This window comes from Hemiscyllium ocellatum, chromosome 24 (genome assembly GCF_020745735.1).
Source record: "Hemiscyllium ocellatum isolate sHemOce1 chromosome 24, sHemOce1.pat.X.cur, whole genome shotgun sequence".
NCBI lineage: Eukaryota > Metazoa > Chordata > Chondrichthyes > Orectolobiformes > Hemiscylliidae > Hemiscyllium > Hemiscyllium ocellatum.
The window spans coordinates 45,893,602-45,915,453 of NC_083424.1; the positions used below are offsets into that span (position 1 = coordinate 45,893,602).

Below are 21,852 nucleotides of genomic sequence, written 5' to 3' on the forward strand. Positions count from 1 at the left end.
CATAAATGTAAGCATCGCTCAAGCTATTTAGAATATAGAAATTTGAATGTGAGAAAATATCATTGCATTCATATTTTTTACATAAATGTTAACATCTGGCACTGTCAAATGAGCTCATCAAGATATCTGGGCATAAGGCAGAATAAAGAGAGATAAGTTTCTGTTCAAGTGCGATCCCAGAAAGTTCCCTCTGCTTTTACAAAACAGTTTCAAATAACTTTCCCACCCATTCCCCCAACTCCTTTTCCAGCCCCACCTCCTCCCTTCCATCCCTCCGTCCGACCCCTCCTTCCAGCTACCAACCGGATTCATTCCTCCTATCAATCTACCCAGGTAGTATTTACACCTGTATTCACCTCATTATTCCACCCGTCTCCACCCATAAACCTCAGCACCCCACCCTCCTTTGTCTGCAACTCCCCCTGCCTGAATGACTCCCCATTCCTGAAGGGTTGTACCCAAAATGTCAGACTTCTCCACCTCCAGATGCTGCCTGACTTGCTGTACTCTTCCAGCCTCCTGCTTTGCAGAATATATACAGAGGAACCTAGATTATCTGAATACCAATTATCCAAAAATTGGATTATCCGAAGGAGATCTCGAGGTCCCGATAGAAACATTACATCAAAGATGTGTTTCCAACAGCGATTGCGTCTTTTGTTTACATTGATTCAAGAGGCACTGTCTCCAATTGACCGACCTCCCGCCCTCTCTCTCCCCACACTTTCCCTGGAGTTCTACAGAGGGATGTACCCTAATTCCCCCCTCCTCCCTTCCCCAGATAATCTGACCAATATGGACCTGTACAGGGCAGAGGTAGAACCTATGTGTGGTTGTGTGTGTGTGTGTGTGTGTGTGTGTGTGTGTGTGTGTGTGTGTGTGTGTGTGTGTGTGTGTGTGTGTGTGTGTGTGTGTGTGTGTGTGTGTGCGTGCGCATGCGCTATTTGGAGACTTACCCCATAAAGGCAGCAGCAGCAGTCATATTGTTGGAGTCCAGTCCAACTGCCCTGGAGAGGGGGCAGGGGCAGTGTTGGACGGAGATTGGGGGGAAGGGGTGGCAGGTGGGGGCAGTGTTGGGAGCGGAGGGGGAACGGTGTCGGGGGACAGGGGGAGGTGCTGGACTGGCTTTGGGGCAGGAGAGGATGGGGTTGGCCGGGGGCATTGGGTGGGGCGGTGTTGGATGATTTGGGGGTGGGGAGCATTTTTGGGAGGCAGGGGACGTGTGGATGGTTGAAGGTGGGAGGGGGCAGGGTCTTACACGCTGTGCTGCCTCGTCTCCTGAACGAGCAGAATTTGAAAACTCCGAGCTCCAGAGGAAAGGCATTTAATCAATTAACCAAATAATTGGATTATCCAAACAAAATAGTTCCCGTCCATCATGTTTGGATAATCGAGGTTCCCTGCAAAACTAACTGCAGGATCATGTTCAAAAGATCTAAGCAAAGTCCAATAATGTGGTAAAAGAATATAGCAAGTTTCAAATAGGGGGCTGCAAGGGAGGAAGATAAAAATAAAAAGATGCAATAATATTCAACTGTGAAAATGATCAGTTAGGAAAATCTGGAACCTTTTTCTGAGTGACCTATAGATAAATACATTAAAAGAAGATGTGATTTGTTGCACATGTACCTTATGACATGTATCCTGGGTCTCCTGCAGTTCTTTGTTTTTTAACATCAGCTTTTTTTCCAGAGAGTTAGTCTTGGCTGGTGAGTCCATCAGCGATGTCACTGACCTGGAAACAAGAATAGGATTGCTTTCAGAGTTAGTTTTGATGGCAGTCCCATCATTGAGGGCAACCACGAATACAAACTGGCAGAACATGTTTTATTGGTGATATGTAAACTCACTTAAGATTGAGGTTGGGGAGGCAGTGTCATAGTATAATGTCATTGGAGTAGTAATCCAGAGACCCAAGCTAATTCCGATGTGTTCAAGTACTACCATCGCAGAAGGTGAAATTTTAATTTAATAAAAAATTGGAATTAAAAAAATAGTCTAATGGTGACCTTGTGAATATTGTCAATTGCAAAACTCGTTTCGTTGACTGAAGCAAGCTGGAAGAACAGCACCTCATTTTTCATTTGGGAACTCTCCAGCTTTCTCCAACTTCAATGTCAAGTTCAATGACTTTAGGTTTTGAGGCACTATCTCATATACTCTTACACTAACTCCTATATACTAGGCCATGTTATCACATGTGCTTTTCCAGCACCACTCTAATCTAGACTCTGGTTTCCAGCATCTGCAGTCCTTGTTTTTACCATGTTATCACATGGTGTACACTACCCGTTGTTAGCCACTATTAGTTCCAATTATCAGCCCTTTATTCTTTTAAGTTGACAGCTATCCAACCCTTTGTCTATCCAACTTTTCATCTCTTTGGGCTCTATCTCCACCTATTGGTTACTCCGTCCCTCTCCTGCCCAACTCTATCTACTGCATAAAAAACCACTTTCTCCTAGCTACTAACACTTCTAAGAAAAGGTCACAGGATCCGAAACATTTACTCTGATTTCTCTCCATAGATGCTGCCAGACCTAGTGGGATTTTCTGGGTTTCCTTTCAGATTTCCAGCATCTGCAGTTCTTTCAGTTTTTGGTTCACTGGTGCCCTTAAAGGAAGGATATCTGCTGACCTTATCTAGTCTTGTCCATGTGTGACTCCAGATCCACAATGATTGACTTTGAACTGTCCTCTGCAATAACAAGGCAAGCCACTCAGTTCAAGGGCAGTTAGGGATGGGAATTAAATGCTGACCCAGCAATAGCCACATCACAAACAAATCTGAGAGATGCCAAAAGAAAGTTGCTATCTACACATATGATCAGAGACTAAACCATGATCCCAACCCAATACGCTTGAGAGGCAATCTTGATAAGATCTGGAAACATCTGAAGGAAGAAAACTCAAAATCAGAAGCAACCTATTAAGCAAGCTTGCTGGATTCATGTGGGATGCTGCTACCATAACACTCTCTTTCTCGGCCCAAGTCCCATCATACTCAATAGTCAGCACTGTGTGCCTGTTTGGTAAAGGTCAATAAGATGTGCACATGCCATTCAATTGAATGCAGTGTGCATTATAACTGGAATCTCCACTCAACACTCCTCCCATGGCTTCCTGTCCTTGCAAACATCACTTCCCTTCACATCTACCAGCTGACAAAAGCCAGTTTAAACTATGCATGCTATACCTTATTTACCACTCCATGATGACTTGGTCCATTCACCAACTTCCCATCTTATATCTCAACACCCCATATGGTTAATCTTCCTGAGCAAGATACAATAGCAGACACCATTGGACTCAAGGAATGGAAAACAAAGTCACTAACAAATTTCTTGTGACAAATTGCATCTGTCAAAAGACAGACGCTCGTCTCTGAGGATGAAAGTGGCCCTTGCAAAACAGGTTCAGGACAAGTGAGGTACAGCCAATCTCCATCATTGAGACCATCATTACAAGCCCCTTATGGACTTGCAGAGAGACACAAACAATGTTGCATATTACCATGGAGTGTCCTTCTACAAATAGGTTGCAAACTAATCATCTTAATCTCTACAAACAAGAAGTGTTTTGTTTAGCTTCTGGAACGGGACAGTGGCTCAGTGGTTAGCACTGCTGCCTCACAGCATTCCAGTTCGATTCCACCCTCAGGCAACTGTACGTTCACCAGTGTCTGAGTGAGTTTCCTCTGGGTGCTCCACTTTATTTCTACAGTCCAATGATGTGCAGGTTAGCTGGATTGGCCATGCTAAATTGTCAAATGAAGTGCGAAATGCAAGGTATGGGGCTAGGGTACAGGGGTAGGTCTGGTTGGGATGCTCTTTGGATGTTTTATGTGGACTCAGTAGGCTAAATGGCCTGCTTCCACACTGTAGGGATTCTATTCTATGATATGCATTCTTAAAAAATAAAAACGCAAGTTCAAAGAAAAAGAATAAATTATGCATCTATGGATTGGAGTGAGGTAGATCAGTCTGGGATTAGTAAACCAGTTACACTTTTGTTGACAATTTGGCAACATCCATGACCATTTTCCTGCTAATGTTAGTCCATAGTTTAGCTGGTTCATTGAATTTTATTTCAAAAATTTTGGAGTAGTGGATATTAAGTTTGTCTAGGTACTTCGTATAGTATGATCATTAACTATAGTGATGTATCCATTGTACCTATTGCAGTTTCTACAAAATTATCTCAGAAGCCTGTGACTTCATTTGGCAAGGGCCTTTCCAAAACTCTGGAGTGATAAAGAACAACTTGAATTTTTTTATGTGCATATTGCAACAGGAAGTGAAACATATGCAGTGACTGCCAAACAATGGAATAATCCATTGGCAACAAATACATTGCTTCAATTTGAGCCAAGTTTAATTAGCTTAAAATGGGATGTCTCATTCATTGCAACAAAATAAATCTCCACAATTAAAAGGTTACTGCTATGAACAAGTTAATATGCATTGCCAGTAGCTCAAAGTTTATAGATGGTATAAGTCTTAGCAATGTGTACTAAACAATGAGGAAGATATTTGTTTTCACTGAATGGAATTACACCTCGGACAAAGATCACAATGGGTATTCAAGCCAGCCACTTGGCTCCAGGACACTGGCATTTTATTTTTATTCATTCATAGGATGTGTGCACTGAGAGCTGGGCCAGTATTTATTACCCATCTGTAATTCCTCCTTGAACTGAGTGGGGATATACCACACCATCTTGGCTTGGAACTATATGAGTAAAAAATGAGGTCGGCAGATGCTGGAGATCACAGCTGAAAATGTGTTGCTGGTCAAAGCACAGCAGGCCAGGCAGCATCTCAGGAATAGGGAATTCGACGTTTCGAGCATAAGCCCTTCATGATGAAGGGCTTATGCTCGAAACGTCGAATTCCCTATTCCTGAGATGCTGCCTGGCCTGCTGTGCTTTGACCAGCAACACGTTTTCAGCTTGGAACTATATGATCATTTCTTCACAATCACTGGGGCAAAATGCTTGACTACCCTTTCTGACACAGTGGGTGCACATACACTAGATGGACTGCTGCAGTTGAAGAGGGCAAGTAGAAATGGACAACGGCTGATTGTTGTGGCAGCAATGTCCTCATCGCTTGAAGGAACATATATAAACAACTTCAAAAAGGGTACAAACTGACTGTTATCATGGGCAAGTGAACTAAACAACGCAATTCTTAACAGAAAGTCAAACTAAAACTGGAAGCATATGGTGTACAAATCTTTGGAGGAAGGACGATAAATTCAGGACAGCAGTTAAACAAAACCTTTACTGATGTAGGAATAGCATATAAAAGAAAGGAAATTATATTAAATCTGTGGGATAGACCAGTTAGCCTGCAGAGAGGGAGGTTGTATTCAGTTCTGGACATCACACTTTAGGAAAGTCTTAGAGAAGATGCAGAAGGCATTTACTGGAATTATGCCACGGATATAAGATTTCAGTTTTGTTGAGATACAGAAGAAGCTTGGTTATTCCTCTTAAAACCACTTGAACTCATACCCTACTAGGCTCTAGCAAATTATGCACTCATCCTGATGCTTCTTAAGTGTTACAGAGTATCTGCCTGAACCACACTTTTATGCAGCGTTTTCCATATATCTACCACTCTCTCTCCTTTCTCCTCTAAACCATTTGCTCCTCACCTTAAACTTATGCTCTCTGGTCTTAGATACATCTGTCACTAGAAGAGAAATGTTCATGATCTACTCTGTCAATAGCTCTCATAATTTTGTGTAGCACAGTCATATCCCCAGTTCACACTGGTCCAAGGAAAACAAACCCAGCCTATCCAGTCTCTCCTCATAATTGAGACTTTTCATTCTAGTTGACATCTGGTGAATCTCTTCTGCAGCCTCTCCAGCGCTATCACATCCTTCTGACAGTGTGGTGACCAGAACTGTACACAGTATTCTATCTGTGTCCTAACCAATGAAGTATAAAGTTGCAACAAGACTTTCTTGCTCCTATATTCTACACACTGGCTGATGAAGGTAAGTGTTCCATATGCCGCCTTCACCACCATATATACCTATGTTGATGAATCTATGGACTTGTACATCAAGGTTCCTTTGTTCTCAGTACTCACTAGAGCCCTACCATTCATTACAATCTTCTCTTATCAGACCTCCCAAAATGCATCAGTTTGCACTTATCAGAATTAAACTCCATCTGCCATTGCTCTGGCCAACTTATCACTCATCAGTATCAATCTGTAACCTGAGACCATTCTCCTCTGCACCAACAACACTAACAATTTTCGTGTCATCTGCAAACTTACTAACTATACATCATGAACAGTAAGGGTCCCAGCACAGAATCCTGTGGTACACTGCTTGCCACAGGCTTCCAATTACAAAAATCAGCAATGAATTGGAATCTGAGCAGCACAGTATATTTTGAGTTAAGGAAACGCTGCCAGATACAGCCCTCTATTTGTTATTCAATGGAAGTATTAAAATCTGTAAGTATCAAAACATGAGAGAAACGTCAAGAATCTACAAACTGAAAGTATCCATTTTTCTCTCTCCAACTCTCTGGGAAAAAGACAGAAAACTAAGAAGATTTTTTAAAAACTAACAAGAAAAAGGTATACCAGAACAATTGTGAAAGTTAAGAATTGTTATTGCCTTACAGATAACGTTTCATCAGCCTCAAAAATAAAGAAAGGAATACAGAGACAATTTAAGTCATACTTGAAATCTTCAGAATTTGTTCAGTCTATCTATATTCTTTTAACATGCATTCTGCGCACAACAATTTATTTTTCATCTGTCTTAATCATGAATGTGTATGTTTATTTGAGGTCTTCGAGGGGGTATAGTACAAGTTGCATATTATGAGATTTGCTTTTTGGTGTTACAATAAATACATTTACTTCCAGTTATTAATGAAACCTGGTGTGAAATATTTGTGTCTTGATAGTAGTCAGTCAGGCATTTTGGTAGTCTAGTTAAAATTTTTTAGATTTTGTGGATGGCTTGTAGAAAAGGTCACTACTATCAATACACTCTTCCCAGTTAAGTCAAAATTAAAGGAAAAGCAATGGATGTTTTAAGATCATAAGGATGTTGGCTCATGGCTGATTTTTTGTGGACTCAGCTCTACTTGCCCACCTACTAACCATCACCCATAATTCTTTTATTGCTCAAATATTTCTCTATCTTTTCCTGAAAAACGATTAACTGGACTAGGAATTCCACAGGTTCACAGTCCTTTGGTAGACGTTCCTCCTCAACTCAGTCCTAAATCAGCTCCCCTTATTTTGAGGATATGTCCCCTAGTTCTAATTTCCCTCACCAATGGAAATTGTTCCCTGTTCCTGCTTCATCTATTCTCTTCATAATTTTATACGTCTCTATAAGATCACACTTCATTCTTCTAAATTTCAATGAATACAATCCCAGTCTACTCAATTTGTCCTCAAAAGCCAACCCTCTCATTTCTGGAATCAACCTAGTGAACCCCCTCCAGTGCCTTTGTAATTTTCTCAAGTAAGGAGACCAAAATTGTACACAGACTCCAGGTTTGGCCAGACCAGCACCTTAGACAGTTGCAGTATAACCTCCTTATTTTTAAACTCCATCCCTCTCACAGGTATGGACAATATTTAATTTGCCTTCGTAACCAAATCACATGCTGCACCCACAAGCCAATTTTTTTGTGATTCGTGCACAACAACATTCAGATTCCTTTACACAGTGGCATGTTGCAATTTTTCACCATTTAAACAGTAGTCCATTTTGTTGTTATTCCTCACCTTTACCAACACTGTACTCCATCTGCCAGACCATTATCCACTCACTTCACCTACCTATATACCTCTGCAAACTTTCATGTGTCCTCTGCACTCTTTGCTCTATCACTCATTTCAGTGTCATCAAACTTTGACACACTACACTTGGTTCCCCAACTCCAAATCATCTACTTGAATTGTAAACAATTGTAGTTTCAAACCTGATACCTAAGGCATACATCAGCCATTGATCGCCAATGAGAAAAACATCCATTTATTCCCACTCTTTGCTTTTTATTAGTTAACCAATCTTCTATCCATGCTAACATATTACCCATAATGCAATGCACCGTTATCTTTTGCAGCAGCCTTTTGAGCAGCACTTTGTCAAATATTTTCTAGAAATCCAGATACACAACATCCATTGGTTCTCCATTGTCCACCACGCTCACAACATCCTCAAAGAATTCCAGTAAATTAGTTAACTATGACCAGTTTTTCATGATCCCATGCTGCATCTGCCTGATAGAACAATGTCTACACAAATGTCTCACTATTTCTTTGTTGATGACAGATTCAAGCATTTTCCCCACGACAGAAGTTAAACTAACAGCCCTTTAGTTATCTGCTCTTTTGTCTACGAGCTTTTTCTAAAACAGTGACGTCACGTTTGCTGTTCTCCGATCTGCCAAAACCACCCCAGAGTCCATTAAATTTTGGCAAACTACCACAAGCTCATTTGCTATCATCTCCCCCTTCCCCAACCATATCTTTTAGTACTCTGGGATGTATTCCTTCAGGGCCAGGAGACTTACCTACCTTTAGGCCCACTCGCTTGTCCAACACTTCCCTTTTCAGTGATCAAGATCATTTCTAAGTCCTCACCTGCCATAGCTTCCTTGTCATTCATTATTGGCATGTTTTGTGTCTTTCACTGTGAAGACTGACATAAAATACTATTCAATGCCTCGGCCATTTCCTCATTTCCCATTATTAAATTCCCCTTCTCATCCTCTAAAGGATCAATATTTACCCAACCACTCTTCTTTGTTTTATATATTTGTAGAAACTTTTCCTGTTTTTTTTATACTTTGTTTACTCTCATAGTCCGTCTTACTTTCCTTTAGAGATTGTTCATGGTTTTCTGTTGGCCTTCAAAGATTTCCCCTACTTTCCCTCTAATCTTTGCCATTTTGTATGCATTAGCTTTCAATTTGGTATCCTCCTTTATTTCCTTAGTTATCTATGGCTGATTATCCCTTTTCCTACAGTCCTCCCTTTTCTCTGGGATATGCTTTTGCCGAACATGGTGAAAAATCACTCCTCCACTGTTCCTCGATTGCCCCACCATATAGTCTTTGCTCCCAGTCTACCTTAGCCAACTCCTCTCTCATCCCATTGCAGTGACTGGTATTGGATTTTACTTTCTCACCCTCCATCTGTATTTTAAATTCAATCATACTATGATCGTGCTTTCCAAGAGGATCCCTCACGCAGAGATCATTAATTATTCTTGCCTCACGACACAAGACCTGATCTGGGGTAGCTTGTTCTCTCGTACATTCCATTACACACTGTTCAAGGAAACTATCTCAGATAGAGTTTATGAACTCCTCCTCAAGGCTGCCTTGATGGAGTTGGTTTGAGCAATCAATATGTAGATTAAAATTCCCCAAAGATTCTACTAACTGCTCTGGTGGGATTTGAGCCCTTGTTCCTAGATCGTTATCCTGGATGATTTGATTACTTGTGTCATTAGCATTGTGCCACCATTTTCCTCCATCTTATCTATACATATTTTAAGAAACAAAGCACAGTTCTCCAAGAGTAGTCAAGCCAATGCTTTGTTAAAAGTGTGGAGGAGTCCAGAACTATAGAGGGCATAGGTTTAGGATGAGAGGGGAAAGACATAAAAGAGGGGCAACGTTTTCATGCAGACAGTGATATGTGTATGGAATGAGCTGCCAGAGGAAGTGGTGGAGGCTAGTACAATTGCAACATTTAAAAAGGTATCTTGATGGGTATATGAATAGGAAGGGTTTGGAAGGATATGGGACAGGTACTGGCAGGTGGGATTGGGACATCTGGTTGGCATGGACAGGTTGGATTGAAGGGTCTGTTTCCGTGCTGTACATCTCTATGACTCTATGACAGAAACAACAAAGTCGTGGGAAATGATTCTTTCTACCCCCGATTCTAGGGTCTGGCAGAGAAAAGGTTAGTGCTAAGACCACATTTTTATATGACTTTTTGCTATATAAACATAGGAAAACAGCATAGATTTGGCCAATTTTACCAAACTAGAAGTTCTGGCAGGCAGTGATGGGGATACCAATTTTAAAATGAAATTTAATGCAAAGAAGTGAAAAGTTTTGTACTTTAGCAGCAGACTTGCTACTCTATTTTTCCTGATTATTTCATTAATTTGAGCATCACTGTCAATGCCAACAATTGTTGCCCATCTGTAATTGCACTTTAACGGAGGGGCTATTTTAGAAAAGTCTGGGTCTGGAGTAACCTTTAGGTCAGACCAGTTAAGGACAGTAGGTTTCCTTTCCTAAAGGACATGAGTTTGTACATCCATTGCTACCATTAGAGAGACCAGCATTCATTTCCAGATTTGTTAATTGCATTTAAATGTAATTCAAGAAATGTAAGAGTTCTAGAGAGTGCACAGGATCTAAAAGGACCTTGGAGGGATGTGTACTGATCAAATGCAATAGAACATAGACACAATACTTAGAAAATTACGACTAATTGGGCTTCATAAATATAGGGACTAAGAAGAAAGGAAAGTTATGTTAAGCTTTTAAAAAACTCTGGATACAACATAACTAGAGTTTTGCACCCAGTCTTGGTAATCACACACATTCAGAAGAGTGTAAGGGCCCTCGACATGACACAAAGGAGATTTACTAGAATGATTAGGAGATTAGGGTTTTCAGCTGCAAGGTTAGGTTGGAGAAGCTGGGCTTGTTCTCCTTAGAACAAAGGATATTGAGAAGAGCTTTGATAGATGTGCACAAAATTATGACAGTGTTACACAATATTGCAAACATAAAATTACATGCAGAGGTACATGAAAGCAGTTCTACAACACTTCTAAGGGACAATTAGATGAAGCTAGCAACACCCCCATCCCATGAACGATTAAAATAAAAAGGATAAGTAGCACCACCCATTCAGTCGAATAAGCTAGTGTTTAAGCTACAACTCGAGCATTCTCCCATCTTTCCTCACTTTAATCTGCCATTATATATGTTTTTCTTGCTTCCTCAAATGTGTTTCGAACTTATCCTTAAAACCATCCATACTATTTACTTCAACAAATTGCTGCAACAGTCACTTCCATAATCTCACTGCTGTCTGGGTATAGAGGTTTCTTCTGAATTCACTCATCTCGTGGCAACCTTCAATGTTTATGGCCTTTGCTACATGTGTCCCTCAAAAGATGACTCTCTGCAGCCACTCTATTAAAATGTTCTATAAACTTAAATATCTCTATTAGGTCATCCTTCAGATTTCCTTTTACAAGACAGAAGAACATAAGTACATAACCCACCCATTTCTAGTTTCATGCTTGTAAATCTCCTCTGCTTATTTCTCGTATCTCCCTTTTTTTTAGAATAATGCCTATGCTCTGGCTGCCACAATATTTGGTCTAATCAAGGTTCAAAACAGTTTTAGTGTAACTTTCCTACTTCTTAATTCTAACCTTCTAGCAATAAAAAAAAAACAGGGGCAACTTTATAAATAGCTTTGTTAAAATGTAGCCCAACTTATAGTGACTGATGTATTTGCACTTTGATGTTACTCAGCTCCTCTACCTCACAAATCTTCACGTTTCTCACATTCCCATTCTTCATATCAAAATGTACAACCTCACTTGTATTTTCAACTTCATTTGCCATTACTTGCCCATTCTGCAAATTTATTCGGTCTTCCTGCAATTTGATGTAGTCATTCTCAGTGTTGGATTTCCAACACCCCAAATTTGGTGTCATCACAAATTTAGAAAGTGCTTTTGATTCCAAAGTCCAAATTGTCTATGTAAATTATGAAACGCAGTGGCCTCAGCACTGTGAAACGCCACTTCCCACCTTCTGCCACTCTGAATAGCTACCTTTAACTCCCACTCTCTGCTTTGTCTTGAAATGAGCTAGCAAACCATTCTGCCACTTATCCCTGACTCCACATTCTCTAACCTTATTCATTAGCCTATTATTAGTCATCTTACTAAGGTTCTTTTGAAAATCCAGATACAAAGATCTATTGTATGTTCTCTGGTACCTCCTTGAAAATTCATTAGGGTTAGCAAAGCATGATTTCTCCTTTAGAAACCCATGCTATTTATTATTATACTTCTTAATTCTACATGTTTTTGTATTCTCTCCTTCAGTAAGGATTCCAGCACGTTTTCTTTTCACTGATAGACACATTAAGCTGATCTGTTCATCATCTTTTAATAACAATTGCCTTAGCTATTTTCCAGCCCTCAAGCACAGACCTTTTTCTAGAACATTATTAAATATGTATAAAAATGCCTCTGCTCTCTTTCTGTGGATTCATTCAAACCATGAGGTTGAAGTCCATCTGAATCAGGGTTTTTATCGCCTTAGGTCTTTTTTATCTAATCAACGCATGGCTTTTTTAAAAAAAATGTTTGAACATGCCAATCTCATTACCCATTTCATCACAACACTCAGTGTCACCTCCGTTTTAGATATCATCCTGGTTATTCGGCCACTTCCCTCTTATTACCGGTGACACTATAATGAGTATCACTTAACAGTCCTATTGCTATCACAGCCTTCTTCTGTTTTAAGTGTGTTCGCACACGTGAAATGTTTCAGTATTTTGTTTTGTGCTGTTAAATTAACTTCATAGTTCCACTTAGCCTTCATTTTTAAAAGCCTTCTCTCCTCAACTTTTCATATATTTTTTTCTCATCATGCACACGTCTGTCCATACTCTGAAACCAGACCTCTTTTCCCAACAACAGATTAGTTTCTGGAGTGACAATAGACAATAGGTGCAGGAGTAGGCCATTCTGCCCTTCGAGCCTGCACCACCATTCAATAGGATCAGTGGAATTTAGCTCGTCTCTAGAAAGGAACCAGAATTCCTCAGACTTCAGGACAGCAGGGATTAAGTCTGGCACCTTAGACCACTCAACCATTCTGACAAGGTGAAGATTTACAACAGTTAAGCTGCTAACTCATTCATTGGAACAATCAAACAGCAAAACCGAAAAAGGTGGAAACTAGAGACCAGGCATCAGTATCAGCCTCTACTCAAAATGATAAATTAAAAAATGTAATCCTAGCTAAGCTTACAAGCAATAATTCTCTATCAGTTAACTGCTACCTGGGTTTATTTGAAACTTAATGAAGCAATATTTTTTCACGAAGAGATCTTTATAACCAATCAGTATTTACAAGATAACTGCCCTGAAGCAAACATTGCATGGCATTTCAAAGCACATTGCCAGACTCTGTTACATTCCTTTCCAGATCTACTAGCATTACACTGAGGGTGGAAGTGTTAACTGGGAGATTACACTTACTCTGAGCAGGAGAGTGTAGCTAATGTCTTGGTAAAGGACAATCCAACAAATGGCAAATCCTCCCCTGTGAAACCTGACTTATTCAGCGGCCGTGCCTTGATCGTCGGGTGCGAGATTTTCTCCGGATCATCAAAATTGGACACATCATCATCAGTTTCTAGTGTGGGCACAAAAGGGGGTGGAACTGCAATGGAAACACAAAATATGCTGGATTTCAACAAAAGTAGAGGCAACAGCCGGCGTGCAGACTTACCAATAAAATCGAGGAGTGAGTCACTACTGGAGCTGTGTATTCAATAGGCTGTCACAGCTCATTACATCAGTTTGAGGTAAAAGTGGATCTTACTCACAGATAACCAACAGTTATACACTCAAGCTGATCTCTAATACGGCTCTGCAGATGCATCCAAAAGCTTCATTATGTTGCATATTCACTGTAGTTATATGAAGATACTGCCATATATAGGAGGATATTTATAAATGATGGTACAGGCGCCACCTATCCTTATGCTACAACACAAATCATTGCTTATTTAATGCCAAAATATTTCTGGTTACAGAAGTTCATAACAGAATGCAATGCTGCAATAATCATTACTTTTTGTAATGATCAAAAGCTACATAGCTACATTATAGATTTGTTCTGCTTTTGTTATAACTGATACCCAATCAGATAATAAAGAAATAGGTTTCAAAGGCAATTACTTACAGAGCATTCTGGAACAGTAAAATCATCAATATCTTCTGTAATAATTCACAATTCATCAAGAACCTTCCCTGGAAATGACTAATCTGATAATACTGCAGACAACTGACGGTGGAAGACTGCTGCTGCTTACAGAAACTTTCTTTTTGCAAAGCAAAAACAATTTTTTTCAATAATGAATATGCTAATAGCTTAACTCAGTCAGCACTGCAGTACTTGTGCCAATCTGCTTCTTCTGAGAAACTGCATGTTTAACCATGGGAGTTCTGAGCTGGTCAGTCAGAAGGTGCATATTGATTATATCTTCCCAACAACGATACTACAGTTTAGCTGAAGAGAGCCTTCCAAAAAGGGACAGATACGATCCCTTTGATAGGAGCACAAACATCTGCAGGCAGAACAGCAGCAAGGCATATTGTCGATCTAAACCATCCAATACGCTGATTTCATTTTACTATTCAGCTGGACTGTGCCATCTGGCAGGGAAGTAGCACAAATGACAACAAGGCTTGACAGGTCATCTCTCAGACAATTTCAGCAGTCCTGTGATTTGTCTGAAGATTCCCAATTAGATACCAGACCATTCTATCAGCAACTTGCATTCTGTCTCACTGAATTATTAAGAATCTGCTAAGGCTCATGCACAGATGACATTTTACTGATCAAGAAGCTTAAATGGAGTGCATTCAAAATTATTAGCCTCACACTAGTTCATAGAAACAAAAATATTATATTTCAGGTGGGAACAGTATCTTTTGATCACTATAAAAGATTGCAATTCTCGCAATTAGGGCAAAACCATGTCACACAGAAATTTTTATGATGTATGGATTATAAGTGATATTTGTGATGGTCCATATGGAAGGCAAACCTCCTTGGTATTTTTAAATATACGTTTCTGTTTCTTGAATTTATTTTCACATTTTACATGGTCATTCTTCTTGACTCATTCGGTAAAATTACTCTATCTTAGCCATTAGGCAACCCCCATGATTATAACATGGTTATCAGTGCCAAATCACAGTTGAATTTGGAGTCATACAGGTACCTTGTGCTGTTTCCCTTTTCCACGGATTGGTTGCCATGAAACAAAATCAGATAACACTGCAGGTTGAATTGAAGGGGATGATCAATTGGCTTCTCTCTACAATAGACAAAAGAGGATTTGGGCTCCTAATAACAATCATGCAATAAATGCGTGATTTTGTTCTCAATTCCATCCTCACTGTGTATCAATTTTAAGGTATTGCATTCAGGAAATACTGTTGCCATACAAATGCATAGAGGGAGCAGTGGTAAAATTTACTAACTGTTACTACATTTATAGTTTCTTTTTCTTCCCCTTGAAGTTTGTTTTGCTTTCAGCTTCTCTCCCCTCCTTCATGATGCATCACTTCCCAACTGAAAATAAGCCAACCAACATCCAGCTTTGCTATTGCAACATTTAAGCACCACTAGATGGCAAGCAAGAGCAGCACAACTTAATTATCTTTCCATTTTTCTTCTATCTGTGATGTAGCAGCCTTCCTTTGGTCATCTCAATCTACAAAATTCAGAAACCTCAACTTCACTTCTTTCAGAGAAAATTCCACCTAGCTCATCTTCATGAGTTAAGGCAATACCCATATTGGTTCTTAGGCTTCAGTATTTTTGCAATAACAAACTTGCACAAAATTTCAATTTAAGGCATTTTGGGTTTTTGTCTTACCTTCCCTCATTATTAAGCACTTGCAGTGTTCCAATGTAAAAGTGATCATATGTTGCAGTATACTAATGAAAGATTATTCATCAATAATCCCCTAATTGGCAAGTGAGCCAACTGCAATGCTGAGAAAGATTCTGGGTTCAGCTCCTTGGTTAATACTACCAAAGGGGACATCACAACTAATTGTAGATCCTTTGTCCAAAGGCAGCAGGAAGGACGTAACAGGCAAAATGTAGCCCTTTGATAATTTTTGAACGCTGTGAAATTCACTAATATTGTCAATTTTGTGCTTGCATTCATATGATGGTTGAATAGTTCTCCAACACGGCCTGCCTGGGCTCAGGAGGTTTTCTGGGTAGAGAGTACTTTTCAAACTGTAGAATGATAATGTAACATAAATAGTAGAAAGGGAGAAAAGAAACAACACAACAATGGGTAAAGCAGGTGGATTCTACATTCACCATGCAATGCCAGAATTGTTTCTTGAGGCTAGGCAAAATGAAATCATGATTAATCTGTGTCAGGAGGAGAAAGTGAGGACTGCAGATGCTGGAGATCACAGCTGCAAATGTGTTGCTGGTCAAAGCACAGCAGGTTAGGCAGCATCTCAGGAATAGAGAATTCGACGTTTCGAGCATAAGCCCTTCATTAATCTGTGTCAGCCTTGTGAACAATATGATAAAAACTGGCAGAATTTTAAACATTTATGCTAGCATACTTAAAGCTAGAAAGAAAGATGGGGACTAGGGGATAACACAAACTGTCTGCAAATGTGAAGTTCAGCACTCTGCTGCATTTCTGCAGCATTGAAGGGGTTAGCATGCAGCTTGGAGACTATAATTATGCTGTGGATCAATATGAGCCTATCCTTTAGAGGGATGGAACACCTACACACTGTTCATGTACTGTAGCACTGCTAACATTGGCAATTTTGTTTCCATGGCATCCATTCAGACATTAATGCAGCATTATATAGTACATAGATGTTTCAGGAAAGAGACCAAAACATGCTCACATTCCTGCAATGTCATAAAACCTCTCAAGACAAAGATCAATAATAAAAATCAGTCCACTACACAGAGGGGACAACAAACAACCACAATCCAATTATAAAATGAATCTAAAATTACTGTACCGAGTGATGCCCAAAATTCATCCTGCCGCCATTATAAGTCCATAACATGTTAGCATATCAGTACAATTTCCCCTACTGGAGCAGCAATGTCAGCATTAGTTACAGGCTACCAGATTACTAAACCAACAATTCATAATACCGAGATTTAGAGGCAAGAGCTCCCTGGTTCTACAGTAGTGTAGATTTTCTTCATTGTGTACTCATTGCTGTATGACTCATAATAAGGTCCCAGTTACAAGCCCACAGAACAGGTGACTGCAATAATGTGTAAAGTATTATAAGTAGAATATTAAAAAGGCTCTGGTGGTGATGCCCCGACTCTGGGTCAGGCGGCCTGGGTCCAAGACCACCTGCTCCAGAGGTATGTCATAACACCTCTGAATAGGCTGATGAGAAGCTAAGTAGAATGCTTAGAGTCATCACAAAATGTGTGCCTGTTACTGATCATCAAAAACAAACTACAGGCAAAACTGCTCAGTGATAAATCCAGGCTGTTGTAACAAATCACACCAATCAATTTATCTAGATTCACACTGCAACTAATTAATACATTGATTAGTGTCCTGCAAGCCTATTTCTGATACCAGTTATATCCACCTTAACTCAGGTAGCACCTCAAACACCAGGCTGACAAAGATAAACTGGGTCCACTGTAGCCTCCCAAGAATCACAGTTCATAACCAAGCTATAAAAAAAGTCACTAAACTGAAATTTTGATGGCTAGCCTTAAAAAGTAAGTAAGCGTTTCCTTTACCCAAGATAGAAGGAATAATGCAGCCATACAGAAATAGAGCAGTGGCCTTACTTTACACCGTTTCTGTACTGCATGCACAAACCAGCAGCATAAAATTGCGAGGAGTACCACACTGGCACTATTGTTAAATAGTTTTACAAAATACTTTTCGTAAAGTTTCACAAGGTGTAACTTTTTAAAAAAATTATAATTAACCTATTTTTCTAATCAACGTGTTCAGATATATTATTACACATCTGGAGTAGGTGTGACTTGAATCCAGGCCTCCTGATCCAGGAGTATGGACACCACCACTGTACCACACTTCAACACATCTTTTAGTTATGTTAAACATCCTACAAGTGCTTCAGTTGATTTGGAACTAAAAATGGAGAGTACACAAAATTGCACAAGGATTGTGATGAATTCACATCCATTCAATGTGCATAGTAGCATACTCATCTTGTGCTGACTGAATCAACAAGGGGTCCAAAAATCAAAAGTTTGTGAGCATCGCCTCTTCTTCATAGACAGATAACTCGAGACTAAGGATGATATTCTTCCATACCAGAGTTGTGGTTCTGAAGTGACCAAAAGCAGTCTGATGTGCAATCCAAGCACATTGCCATGGGTACAGTGTGCAGGTGGCATACGCAAGTGCTCAGGTTTCTCCTGTTGTTTGCAATTGTGCTCAACCTGAGCCTGTCATATATATTCAAAGTACTTGGCACCTGTATAGATGCATCATTTCCAGTTTGGGTGGACCAGAGCCAGAGAATCTCAAGTGGCACTGATTATGTACTCTCATGGAAGGCATGAGGAAATCCTTGAAATGTTTTCTCTGCTATCCTGCTTGCTGTGACATTGCACAGGAGGACCAGGCAGTCTTGCAGAGTCTTGTTTCTGGACTGGAAACTACACGGGCTGGACAGTATCCGATGAAGAAACTTCACAAGCCAGCAGAAAACCTCAACTATGGAATGGAGTGTCAGAAGGAAGCTGGAGAAGAGCACTGGTGCAATGACACAGCTTTACTTCACCTTAGCTTGTACAAATAATGGGACTGTGGGTTGTGGAGGATTACAGCTTGCATGTTGTTGGGCAGCAAACAGAATAATGCCAAATTTCTGTAGCCAACAAAATTTAAAGACAATTTTCCACAATTCCGCCTCGTTAACAGATTCAACTATGGGGTCAAAGGCAGCCTTGTATAAAACATAACGCTACTCTCTTACTTTTCTTGTCTTTCTGCGAAAATCATGTCTACTCTGCCTCTTGATGGACAAATCCATAGTGACTTCAGTAGGAGCTCCTCAGCCAATGAGAGGAAGAGATTAATAAGACTTTTTGCAATGACCTTCCCTGGGAAAGACTTGGAATATAGACCAGTAAAGCACAGTAAATGGTCCTTAGGCCCACCATATCTGCACTGACCATCATGCCATTCCAAATTAATCCCATTGGCCTAGACATGGTCTGTATCCATCTATTCCCTGCCTGTTCATGTGTCAGACAGCAAGGCCATCTATCTGTAGTTACCACAAATCTGTCTCATCTCCTTGTTCAAAGATGTTTGAAGTAAAGGCATCTCTTGAGATCTATTGTCATGCTCTCCATGTTCCAGAAAAAGAAATGAGGTGATATATTTGCACAAAGAGTGCATCTCCATCAGGTTTCTGGGTTTCAGTGGAAATTCGACTCAGTTGGTGGCCTTGTTGTTTGTCAACTCTTTTCAACTTGATTTAGGCTGGGTTTGTGTCAAGATGGAAGCGTTTGGAATGCTGCGGTATGAGGTCAAGAGTACTCGTGCCAAGTCTTGATTGAAGAGATCCTCAAAATACTCCTTCCAGTGAGCACTGACTGCCATCCCTGTCCTCGATAAGCACCACTCTGTTCTTAGCTCTAACAGTGGGGCAGGTGTTTCAGGTCATAGATGGTCTTGACTGTGCTGAAGAATCCATGTATGTCATGGCTATCAGCAATTTGCTGAATTTCCAGGATGCTTATGCTGCTAAACACTAGCCTATACCTTTTCTGACACAGCAATGAAAGGTTTTGGTGGAAGAGCTGGAAATTAGAAGAGATGCCCTGTACGTACAACGGAGCAGGAAGTCCACCAGACACACAGCTAGTCAGCATCAATAGATGAGTCTTAAAATGACATACCCTACTAACTGCACCACTAACATCAGGCACTGCTCACATTTCTACTTCCCCATCACTCACCTACAAAATTGCCAGTCAGGACTTGAATTTAACAACGATATGCTTTCACCTCAACTTCACACACAAAGTGTTGCAAGCTTCACAACTTGTACACACGGTCAAGTATTAACCTTGGGAAGTCACATCAAATGAATTGCACAACTCTGCAACATAATTCTCTCTGCCCATTGTCCCAAAAGGCAATGTGCCACACAATTGGAGGTGGCAATAACAACACAGAAAATGAGAGGCACACTAGTACTGCTATTGAGGAGACAGTGCTAACTATTACTTAGAAAATTACTGGTGGGTTTGTGGCTGGCAGTGGGACAAAGTTTTACATCTTCTTGCATCCTATTTTCCCCATCTCTGCAGATAATGTAAGCAGCACCTCTTCTATACTCCCCTCCCTACATCACAATTTTGCCCCTTTACTAATTTCCTTTATCGCGTTCAGGAATTGTGCCCCAGCCAGGCAATACCTGAACACCAAGAGGAGAGACGATCATGAAGATACTACACTATCTTTCAATGCCATACTTGCAACCAACAGCTCTAATGCTGTCCCTGGATGTAGTGGGAGTCCTGGGAAAAGTTACACCAAGTAGATGTTACCATGAAAGCTTAGATTGCTTATATCATGACTGCGAATTCAAGTGTGGCAAGAGATTTGCAAACTGGCACCACAGCTCCAATAAGCACTGTTGAGGAAAGTGGCAATGGCGCCATGGAGCAGAAAGGTGATGTCTTTTCACAGGAAGACAGCATTTCACTTTCCTATCAGTCCACAACACCCTTGCAGTTGTGTGCCAGCCAGCCATCCATCCTAGGCTGAAATGGTGCAATCTGTGATCAGGCCACCTAGGTAAACAGATAATATGCATTCTCTCAGTCCATAAGCAATCTCTGATTTCCATCAGCCATGCTCCAACCACTTGGTATCACAAAGACAAGCAGTAGAGGACAGTATAAAGGTATTTAGAGTCAAATTTTGTCAGAAATATAGCATGATCTCATTTATAAATTTTATTTTTAAAAAATTGTTTTTGCTTTCACTCATCCAGATTGGCGTGCTAGTGAAATCGTTGTTTCCCTATCCCAACGATATGCTCTACCATATTTCATGAGACAACAAGGCATTCAGATGTTGCACAGATGTGTGCAGGTTGAGAATCAGAGTCAGTAGTGATGGTACTATGGCTTTAAGAGGTATATTTTGTCCTGGTAATTTTTAAGAAGAAAGGTTGAGATAGAGGTGATGGGCATTCTGTTCCAAGCTCTATTCCTGATGAAGGGCTTTTGCCTGAAAGGTCGATTTTCCTGCTCCTTGGATGCTGCCTGACCTGCTGTGCTTTTCTAGCACCACTCTAATCTAGACTCTGGTTTCCAGCATCTGCAGTCCTTATTCTTACCCTGTTCCAAGCCAATAACCAGTCTATGAGGCCTTGGGTTTTTCTTAAACAAACTGGAACAATAGAAGCAGTATAAATGGATGGAGTCAAGCTCCCACAGAACTAGGGTTTTAGTTTAATTTTCAGTTGTTGTTGGGATTTTGAAGCTGCCATCCATCTGTCCCTCTATAGCAAAACACTTGAATTCTCTCTCGCTCTCTGCCAGAATTTTCTCCTGATGTACTTTGTTTCTCCAGTTCAGGAAGAAAGTACATGAGACAATCTATTTTACGGAATTTGCTTTGCCAGAGGTGTGTTTATGGGATGTTACAATATTGGAACAGTTGTTGTTTAGTAGTTAAATAATCTACTGTTCTGTTAAGTTTCTCCAATTTGTTAAAGTTATCCCAATTTTCCTTCCCTTTGTGTTTAATTGTAGTGTAAGAATAAAGTGTTTTTCCTTGCTTAAAGCCAAGTAGTGTAACCAGTCAAAATACAACTGGAACACAGCACCTTACACTTGCCTCCAAGTAAGATAAAAGTTAGGGTCTAGGCTATCTCCTGGATATATATGAAGGGGAGGGTTTGGACTGGTCCATAACACAGTAGCCATTTCATTAGCCAGTAGTCATTCTTTACTATGGTGGCTCATATGCAGGA

At 40.2% G+C, this 21,852-nt stretch overlaps 1 protein-coding gene across 9 annotated transcripts in view; it reads right to left on the reverse strand.

Moving 5' to 3' along the window:
• cita (citron rho-interacting serine/threonine kinase a) overlaps nucleotides 1-21,852 on the reverse strand; it is a 217,920-nt gene that overhangs the window by 140,851 nt on the left and 55,217 nt on the right. For all 9 annotated transcript variants that reach the window (XM_060843752.1, XM_060843750.1, XM_060843753.1 and 6 more), the window contains exons 10-11: nucleotides 13,318-13,501; nucleotides 1,630-1,735 (exon numbers count right to left, since the gene is read on the reverse strand). In XM_060843752.1, the coding sequence (XP_060699735.1) occupies nucleotides 1,630-1,735; nucleotides 13,318-13,501 (290 nt within the window). The remainder of the gene's footprint in view (nucleotides 1-1,629; nucleotides 1,736-13,317; nucleotides 13,502-21,852) is intronic.